This window comes from Rhinoraja longicauda, chromosome 6, assembly GCF_053455715.1.
Source record: "Rhinoraja longicauda isolate Sanriku21f chromosome 6, sRhiLon1.1, whole genome shotgun sequence".
Classification (NCBI taxonomy): Eukaryota; Metazoa; Chordata; class Chondrichthyes; order Rajiformes; family Arhynchobatidae; genus Rhinoraja; species Rhinoraja longicauda.
The window spans coordinates 20,332,293-20,342,942 of record NC_135958.1 but is presented as its reverse complement, the minus strand read 5'-3'; the positions used below and the strand labels follow the sequence as shown (position 1 = coordinate 20,342,942).

The window sequence follows — 10,650 nt, the reverse complement described above, 5'->3', positions numbered from 1 at the left end:
GGCTGAAGAATCTGTTTCTTTGCTGTATGTACGATCTTCTATGCTCTATGGATATAGATTGTAAGTGGCTGAGTCCTAGTTCTGTTTCGGATGTGATTTCCAGTAACTATGGATAGGGGATATCCATGGATATATCTCTATCCATCAGTTACTGGAAATCACATGCTGCCTGACACCCATGGTAATTTAGCAATTTATGCCTTTTTTTCTATTCTCTGGCTCTCAGGCTGAGAAATTCTTCAACACAAATTTTCACACATTGATGCAGAGAGGAGTGGACTGGTACGGGACGTTAGAATCAGTGACATTTCTATAATGGCATAAGAGAGTGGAGGTGGTTGAACTGAATGAGTAAGGTTCAGAATTTGTCTCAACACCTATTTATCACATACAATATTGGAATGAAGTATGGCAACTGATTTAGGAAGACATGAACCTGAAACAGAGGGTGTGTACTCCAATACCAGTTTATGTATAAACCCCTCGGTGCTGACATTTAAAGTGATGGTGCATTATGAACTGCAAAAGTTATAATAGGCAGATAAACAACCATTTTTAATGCATATCATCAAATCACTCAGAAAGATTACAAAATAATTTACTTACAAGATATTAAGCAAATCAGGTTAGCTAATGTTTAGAGCGAAGAGGTCAAATCAGAAGGAGCCTTGGCCCAAATCTCCAACCAGAACGAAGAAGATGGTGGTATATTACTTGCTGGATTTGTGGAAGAATATTCAGATGGTAGACACACAGAGGCAATCATTAACAATTTTTTTGATGCTAGAACTGAATTGAATTATAAAAATATAAAGTACTGTGTTTCATTGTTTGGCATACTAATGAAATATAATGATAATTTGATGATATAGTGAAAGCTGTTTACCAACAGACTGGATTGTTAAAGATTGTTAAAAAGGTAGCCTGAATGATAAACAAGAATTTACTCACCATGTTAGTAGTGAATCCTGGGTAAAATTACCCTGATAATTGCAAGCTTTGCTGCTTATTGATGATATTGTAACAGCTCAGCAGATTGGTTAACCACATGGGCAGGACATAAAGAATAAATCTAGTGACAGCATTGAATTGATGAAAATTCTGGAGAATTTGTACTTTAAATAGAAGATTATTTTGAGAGGCTGTACCTCCTCTCACTTATCTGGAGGAAGCCCCTTCAGATAATAGATCCAAGATGTGGCTGTTACTGCCCCCTCAGACTGCAGATTTGATACCACCAGCTTGCCGATGACAGGCGCTTTTGGGGTGCTGGGAGTTGCTTCGAAGCCGATGATCAATGCTTGGCTTTTCTTTCCTCGGAGGGTTTCATTAGGTTTGCAGACAAACATTGGGTTGTCCGTCTGGAAGGAGAAGGTCATCACCTGTGGGAATATGTTCTTAAATGGGATGGAGGTGGTGAATCCAGAGCGGATGGAGAAGGGCCCCTGAGGTTTGGCAGGCAGGCACAGGCCATATAGAGGGATGCTGTATTTGCCTCCGGTGTTTGAGACGATGTGTAGAATGGCTCTGGACTTGCCCAGCTGGAGAGGCTCATAGGTCACCTCCACACTCACCTCCGTACCTCCGGGGGAGGCTGGGGGGACAGTGATACTCTTGTCCACGAGGAACTCGGAATTTTCAATCTGCGGAAAGAAGCCCTGAATGAGCTTTGATGACAGTGACCTTGAACTAATTTATATCCATTTGATAACAAAAGCTCAGCTGCTGCAGGAACTGCATTTCCAAATTATTTTCTTTTAAAAACAGTCAACCACATTTTTAGGTTAATATGAGAGCTAAGATGGCACCAATTTCATGTCACTGGGGGGCACAAAAGACTGCAGATGCTGGAAACTTGAGCAAAAGCAATGTGCTAGATGAACTCAGCAGGTCAGGCTGCCAAACATTGTCTGTCTATTTCCCTCCACAGATGCTGCATGACCCACTGAGTTCCTCTAGCACTTTGCTTTTGGCTCAGTGTACACAGGGTGCAGGTAAGGAGTACACTTCCCACCACTCTACCCCAATTCCTCCAAACAAAATTTGGCAGACTCTGGGAATCTGAAGTGAAAACAGAAAATGCTGGAAACCCTCAGCAGGGCAAGCAGCGTCTGTGGGAAGAGCAGCTGAGTAAACAGTTCAGGTTGAAGATGCTTTGCTAGAACTGGAAAAGCACACATCCCCATGACAACCCTCCCCTCATCCAATTCCTTTTGTCCTATTTACCCCATCTGCACCCTCTTCAACTTAAAATAACATCTACTCTCCACAGTTCTGATGAAATTTTCTTTGATCTGAAATGTTAACTGTTACCATCACTACAGTGCTGCCTGACCTGCTGAGTGTTTCCATCATTTTCAGTTATTACTTTAACGAGTGTTCTTTCCCTGCCCATGCTTTCTCTCATCTTGTAGCTTCCTACCCCAATTAGCACCGTCAGTCAGAGAGAGATGCAGTGTGGAAACAAGCTCTTCAGCGCACTAAGTTATGCATTAATTATATCAATCCTTTTAATTTAGTTTACTCTTTAGTTTAGAGATACTTCAGGGAAACAGGCCCTTCGGCCCACCGAATCTACACCAACCATTGATCACCTGCACACTAGTTCAATGCTATCCCACTTTCATATCCTAACACTAGGGCAGTTAACAGAAGCTAATTAACCTACAAATCTGGAAGTCTTTGGAATGTGGGTGGAAACTGGAGCACCCGGAGAAAACCTCCACAATCGCAGGGAGAACGTATAGACTCCGTACAGACAGCACCTATGGTCAGAATGGAACCTGGGTCACTGGTGCTGTGAAGCCATAACTCTACCCTGCACCACTGTGTAGCGCTGTGTTCCCATCAACTCCTCGCCAGATTCTACTGCTCACCCTCACACTAGGGACAGCTCAGAACAGGCAATTAAGCTACCAACTGGCATGTCTTTGGGATTTGGAAGGAAACTGGAGAACCTAAGGGAAAACCAGACAATCGCAGGAAAAATATTCAAATTCTTCACAGACAGCAACTGACGTCATTTTTGAACCTGGGTCTATGGCGCTGCGAGGCAGAAGCTCTGTCATCTGCACCACTCTTCTGCTCTGTTGCCTTGTTCTCCTACTCAAACCCAATTCAGAAACACCACTCACAGGTTTTTTCTCCTTGTCCAAACAGAATGGATCCAAACAGATCGATAGACAGCAAGAAGTTCACCACATGCAGCAGCCCACAGGTTGGCCATCTCAATGAGTGGGTGAACTTCCTTGCCCCCAGAAATACTTTGACAGCTGGCTCAGTCACATCCCCAGCTTCACCTGCTGTCAAAAACTTTCACAAACATTTAAAATATTCATCAAAATTAGTAAAACTAACTATACCAGGAAAAATTCACATCTAAAATATTGAAAATCATGATAATATATAAATAACTATGTTACCTAAACATTTAAACCAACAAAATAATTTAAATTAACTCAGTTAATTCAGGTGCAGGAGATACCTGAAATGTACCTGAATCCCTCATAGCTGCTCCTCTTCCCTGAAGCGAAGGCAGTCTCTGAATTTCTGCGAGGCTTCACCTGCTGCATGCAAGGAAGGTCAGAGCTCCCAAGTAGATATGAGTGGCCCTCACAGAGTGACGAATGGAAAGAGTGCGCATCACACAGTGCACCCCAAGTATTGCATTTGTAGAAAACCGCCTGTACTCTGACCATCCATAACACAAATTCTGTTATCCCCATTATACCATTGGAGATGTGTTCCTATGGTAAGTTTTTTTTTCAACAATAATGTTATCTGGGATACATGGTCTGTAGGCAAGGGAATTCTGATTGTATTGTGGGCAAAAATTGATAAAAAATTGTTGTAGCGAATAAACAATTGAGGTGCTCAATGTCTCAAGGTATATGAAAGTAGATAAATCTCCTGGCCATAATAAGACATATCCAAGAACAATGTGGGAAGTTAGAGAAGAAATTGCAGGAGCCCTGGCTGAGATATATGAATCATCATATACAGGTGAGGTGCTAGAAGACTGGAGGGTGGCTAATGTTGTGCCTCTATTTATGCAAGGACAAGCCTGGGAACTATAGACCAGTGAGCCTAACATCTGTGGTAGGCAAGTTACTGGAGAGGATACTGATGGATCCTACGACTCCATCCAAGGGCCTTGACAGTCCTTTCAAGTGAGGCAGAGCTTCACTTGTACCTCTTCCAGCCTCATCTACTGTATCCGCTGTTCCAGGTGTGGACTCCTATATATCAGCGAGACGGAGCGTAGGCTCTGCGATCGTTTCACTGAGCACCTCCGCTCAGCCCGCCTAGGCTAACGTGATCTCCCGGTTGCCAAACACTTTATCTCCCCCTCCGATTCTCATACTGACCTTTCTGTCCTTGGCCTCCTCCACTGTAATAGTGAGGCCAAATGCAAATTGGAGGAACAGCACCTCATCTTTTGTGGTATGAATATTGATTTAGCTAATTTCAAGTAACCCTTGTTTTCCCTCTCCAGAGTTGCTGCCTGTCCCGCTGAGTTACTCCAGAATTTTGTGCCTATATTCTGAGGGATAAGATATATATGCAGTTGAGAAGACAAGGGCTAATTGGGGGTAGTTAGCGTGGTTTTGTACATGGGAGATTGTTAAAAAGTTTTAAAATAACCAAAAAGCTTGATAAGGGCAAAGCCAGAGATGTTGCCTATCTGGACTCTAGAAAGGCATTTGGTAAGGTTCTGCATGGTAGGCTGCTCTGGAAGGGTATATGCATGGGATCCAGGGAGAGATAGCCAACTGGATAGAGAATTGGATTCATGGAAGGAAGTAGAGGGTGATGGTAGAAGGTTGTTTTTCTGACTGGAGGACTGTGACTAGTGGTGTGCATCATGGGTTAAACCAGGGCAGGACCTTTTTGGTGAATGGCAGGGCCGTGGGAAGTGTCATAGAGCAGATTGATCCAGGAGCGCCAGTACATAATTCCCTGAAAGTGGTGGAACAGGTAGACTGGGTCATCAAGAAGGCTTTTGGTACATTTCTTTTACACACAGAATGGTAGGTGCTTGCAATATACTACCAAGGAAGGTGGTGGAAGCAGATATGACAGCAACAATGAAATAGCATGTAGACATACACATGAACAGGCAAGGAATAGAGGGATCTGGACCTTGTGTAAGCAGATGGTAATAATAGACTGACATCACTATCAGATGGGCTGAAGAGATTGTTCTCTGTACCACTGTATGTTTTCCTGCTACTTGTGAGCCAGAGTTGACACTACACTACTGACCCTCCAACAAATTGTAAATACTCTTAATTGCAACGGTCCCTACCTTGCAATGGTACTCAAGCTTTTGACGGGAGAAGTTGATAAATTTGGCACCGAGGACCTGGCAGTTCCCGAAGGTGGTGCGGAAGTAAACTGGCCTTTCATGTCCAGCAGGCATGGCTTTCAGGAGCAGGTCGTACTGGTAGATGCCCAAATCATTGTTGTTCAGGGTGAGGCGGATGCTGCTCTCACCCACTCTCAGGGGCTGATATTCAAAGGTCAGGATACCCTATTAACAGAGAAAAGCATAGTGAGATTTTTATACAACTGACCAATTGTGCAGCTATAAGCTGAGAGACTGCATCAAGTTCAGAATCAACTGGAACTTTGTTTTGTGAAAAATTTAAAAAACTGTTGATACTAAGAAACTTAAATAATAAAAATAGAACAGAAAATGCTGGAAATACTCGGTAGGTCTGGCAACATCTGTGGGAAGAGAAACAGAGCTATTGTTTCATGTTCAGAACTGGGAAGGAGATAAAAGAAACATGTTCAACTGCAGGGATGATGGGAGAGAGGCATGTCTCAGATACAGGAAAACTGGTGTGACCATGGGGATAAGCTGAAAACAAGATTATCTGGTCAATCAGTGAATGGGTTAGCAGTCAGAGTGAGAACCTGGACAAAAGAATGTAGGAGTTGCAAATTGCAAAGAAGACAGAGCTGCAGATCAAGCTGGTATGTCCTCCATTGTCATAGGGAAAAAAGGTGCTGGTGGGAGAATAACTGAGCCATTTTCTGAGGTATATTATTTCAGCTTGTTCTCCTTTTGTTGCTTTATTTAATTTTATTTTTAATTAACTCCTTACGACATGGGAGCGGGTGTTTCTGCTCATCGAAGAACATTCCTATCTCTTCACTTATTCTCCATGCACCCTATTTCCCCATGTTCCCATCAACTCTCCCCAGTGGCAGAAAAGGGGGCTTTTCTGGTTGGCTGCCAGTAACTAGTGAAGCTCCGCAGGGCTCGGTGCTGGGGTCGCTGCTCCTCACGTAGTATATTAGTGATGTGGATGAGGGAATTGAAGGCTTTGTGGCCAAGTTTGCGGATGATACGAAAATAGGTGGAGGGGCAGGTAGTGTAGAGAAAGCAGGGATTCTGCAGAAGGGAGAGTGGGCAGAGAAGTGGCAGATGGCATATAGTGTAGCAAAGTGTGGAGTCATGCATTGTGATAGTAGGAATAAGGGCATTGACTATTTTCTAAATGGGGAGTGAATCCAGAAAATGGAGGTGGAAAGGAACTAGGGAGTGCTGGTGCAGGATTCCCAAAAAGTTAATTAGCATGTCGAATCAGTAATAAAGAAAGCAAATTCAATGCTAGCATTTATTTCGAGAGGGCTTGTATACAAAAACAGAAATGTAATGCTGAGGCTCTATAAGTTGCTGGTCAGGCCACATTTGGAGTATTGTGAGCAATTTTGGGCACCATAATCAGAGGAACGATGTACTGGATCTGGAGAGGGTCCAGAGGAGGTTTCCAAGAATGATCCCTGGAATGAGTGGGTTAACATATGATGATGTTTGACGACACTGGGCCAGTTCTTGCTGAAGTTTAGATGAATGAGGGGGGACCTCAGTGAAGGGCTTGAATAGTGTGGATGTGGAAAGGATGTTTCCACTCGTGGGAGAGTCTAGGAATAGAGGTCAGAGCCTCAGAATTAAAGGATGTTCTTTTAGGAAGGATATGAGGAGGAATTTATTTAGTCAGAGGGTGGTGAATCTGTGGAATTCACAGATGTCAGAGGTTATGGGGAGAAGGCAGGAGAATGGGGTTAGGAGTAGAATTGATGGGTTGAATAGCCTAATTCTGCTAATTTCACTTATAATCTTGTGATTCTACCACTCATTTACACACAAGGGGCAATTTACAGCAGCCAATTAAGCCGTTTAGTTTAGAGATATATCATGGAAACAAGCCATTTGGCCCATGAATCACCCATACACTAGTTCTATCCTACACACTAGGGGAAATTTACAGAGGCCAATAAACCTACAAACCTGCACGTCTTTGGAATGTAGGAGGAAACCAGAGCATCCGGGAAAACCCATGTGGTCACATGGAGAATGTACAAATTCCATACAGAGAGCACCTGTGGTCAGGATCGAACCCAAGTCTCTGGCGCAATAAGCCAACAACTCAACCGCTATGCCACTGTGCCACCTGTCTTTACGTCTTGGGATGAAACTGAAGCACCAAGGAAATCCACACAGTCACAGAGGGAACATGCAGACTCCCCTCTCCAGAGCCTGCACATCCTTCCTCAGATATGGTGCCCAAAATTGCTCACTATAGTCCAAATGCGGCCTGTCCAGCACCTTATAGAGTCTCAGCCTGACTCCTTGAGATCTTATGGAAATTTGACTTTACACAAATTCTAAGTTTTTAATAATTTTTCAAGAGAAATAATGATAATAAATGCTTTGTGGTGTTCATTAACAACCGGTTAGAGTATATGTTCTATTAGTTTAATCATGTGTGTTGTTAGACAAATATTTGATGAAATGTAAATAATTATAATAAGTATGCGCAATGCAAAATTATAAGAATAGCCACAGAAAAAGTTGTTCCTGATTTATGAAGAAATTGGCTCCGGAACGAAGCCCTTACGGATCTCTTATAGAAGCCAGGACTGCAACTACAAGATCTCTCCCATTAGACTCCCAGCCCTGTTGCAGGGGATTGACCTGCAACATTGACCATCCCTTTGCCTCCACAGATGCTGCTCGATCCAGTAGTTTCTCCAGAAGTTTCTATTTTTGCTGACAAGCCACTGCTTATGCCAACAGCCCAGTATCCTACTAAAACATCCCGGTGCTTTTACCTTAGCCTGTGGTGGGACGATCAGCTGTGTCGGGAGACTGATATCTGAAACTTTACACTCAGTGGTGAATACAGTTGGGATAGTGAGTGGGTTCTCAACTTCCACTGTGCCTGTGGTGCTCTGACGAACTGGTGTCATCAACTCAATGGTGCTGATTATTCCTGGAGGTGTCGACTTAATGTTTAGAATGTAGAACAGATATTCAAGAGTGGTCTCATTGCGGAAGGTCACCTGCAGGGACAGAACAAAAATATTCAGTTCAGGAGCCATTTAAATACAAGTTATATTCTGATAACAACACCCAAAAAAATACTGAACAAATTAAAATGTCTCCCTTTTAAATCATTACAGTTTGATGAATTCCGGTTGTTTGAATCACACGCATTATGCATTCCATTCCTCTCCTTTCGCTTATCTCCCACAGAATGAGGTTGTGTACGTCAGTTAGTCAAGTGTGGATTCGCAGCCAGGGTCCCTGCAGGAAACCCCTCTGGTGCAGAAAGTGTGAAGAATCACTGAGTTAGAGGAAGTGTGCGGAAATAAGGGCAAACAACATGCAAAGCACCACAGAGATGGAGACTGGGTAAAGAATCCCTTACATTAAAAATCAGTGCGCTAAACAATGTGTGAAGAATTGCACCTTATGCCTCTGAAATTTTTTTTATTTCATAAAAATCCTCGTTATTTTAAATGTCTGCATTAAATCTCCACCGTATATTCTCTCCTGTAAGGGGAACAAGTCCAAACTCTTTCTTTCCACTGCTTTTCACCGTGTGGCAGAGACTTGCTCACCTTTACTGAGATGTTTACTTCTTTGTAACTGAAGAAGTTGAGTCTGTAATCCCGCTTTGAAGATCCAGGAACATCAATGTAGTCCAGACCTTTCAATGTGGTGGTGCTCTCTGTTCGATCTGGTTTGATCAGGTCTGTGATGGCTCGAAACCTGTTTGCCACATTACAGCAATGAGTATTTCAGTTTAACACTTACAGGAATGCACTTTCTTCTTGAAATTTCATCCGCCTCCTAACTTGAATTTGGAAAAGGTGTTGCACGTTCAACTCAAGTCACCAGGCAGACACTATTTGCCTGCAGAGACAGAGAAACTCATTGTACTTCCGAACAACTCAACAGGCACTGCTGACAATGGGGTGATAGAAAAGGGTGGTGTGGGAGAGGACAGAGAGAATCACTATGGGGTGGGAGGAAAAGGAGTAACCCGGATTGGAACTGCAGGGGAGAGAAAGAGGGGTGAAAAGTGGAACTACAATAGATTGTAGGAAAAAGGAGAAGGAGCAGGCCATTTATCCATTTGTGCCTGATCTGCCAGTCAAATAGATCATGACGCATCTTTCATGTTAGCATGACTTCCTGCACTAAACCAATATCTGAATTTTCCTGATATTAAAACTCTATTAAACTATTGGAGTGCACAGAGTTCTAGTTTCCCTTTCCTCATTCTGAAATTTTCAAAGTCCTCAGGCTGAGTGCATTCTTTGGTAATCTTTTATAAGCCTTCTCCTTTGATTTACTGCTAAATTTAACGGTCATAAAGTCTTACAGTGTGGAAAAAGGCCCTTCGGCCCAACTTGCCCACACCGACCAACATGACACATCTACACTAGTCCCTTCCCCCCTCCCTCCCTCCCTCCCTCCCCTAAAATATTAGGGGAGGGGGGCCTGAAGGGAGGGGAGGGGGGAGGCCTAAAATTGTCACGCTATCGTGTACCGTTTTTACTGTAGTTCAGGAACAAACAAACAAACAAACAAGAGTTTTAGTATATAGATTCCACGCTGTACAACTATATGTCTCTATATGACTATGACTATGAGATGCCTCTGAGAGTCAATCTCACTGCAACACCTTTAACCCTAACCCTATCTACACATCATTGTAGCAGGCTCCCAGAAGCAGAATCTTTCAAAACACTCCAATGGTAAAGTGGAATCAGATGAGGAGAGAGAGGAGAGTGATAAAGAAGGCAGGCCATCATTCGTTATCACTCAGTAGCACGAAGCATAACATATAATGCATATCTTCAGAGGAGCACATGCTGGCATAACCGGGCAGTGTTCAACCCAGTTGACAAGGGCTCACAAGTCAAGTCAAGTCAAGTCAATTTATTTGTATAGCACATTTAAAAACAACCCACGTTGACCAAAGTGCTGCACATCTGACTAGGAAAAAAAAAGAAACATACAGTGGCAGGCAGCCAAACACAATGGCGCGGCCATCTTGAACAAAATGTTAATTCAATCACCCACAGTCCAACAACAAAAGCATTGGTGCTAGCTCATTGGTGAGAAACAGGTTCAACCATAGACACACAAATGCCTGATAGTCTATCAGGTTTTTAGGTCATGGTTAGGAAAACGGAGGTGCCTATGTCCAGCTTAACATCTAACTTGTTGTGGAATGTGACTCCCATCTGTAAGTCCAAAATGATTCACAATGAGGCAATCATCAGGAAATAGTTCCTGCTGTTGTCTGGCAGATGCTGAGACCATTGATAGAGCAAGGCTTG

At 43.1% G+C, this 10,650-nt stretch overlaps 1 protein-coding gene across 1 annotated transcript in view; it reads right to left on the bottom strand.

The window, feature by feature from the left end:
• Positions 1–582: 582 nt before the first annotated feature.
• hydin (HYDIN axonemal central pair apparatus protein) overlaps positions 583–10,650 on the bottom strand; it is a 382,743-nt gene continuing 372,675 nt past the window's right edge. The window contains exons 86-89 of the mRNA XM_078401540.1: positions 8,920–9,070; positions 8,128–8,358; positions 5,309–5,533; positions 583–1,643 (exon numbers count right to left, since the gene is read on the bottom strand). Of these exons, the coding sequence (XP_078257666.1) occupies positions 1,155–1,643; positions 5,309–5,533; positions 8,128–8,358; positions 8,920–9,070 (1,096 nt within the window). The 3' untranslated portion in view covers positions 583–1,154. The remainder of the gene's footprint in view (positions 1,644–5,308; positions 5,534–8,127; positions 8,359–8,919; positions 9,071–10,650) is intronic.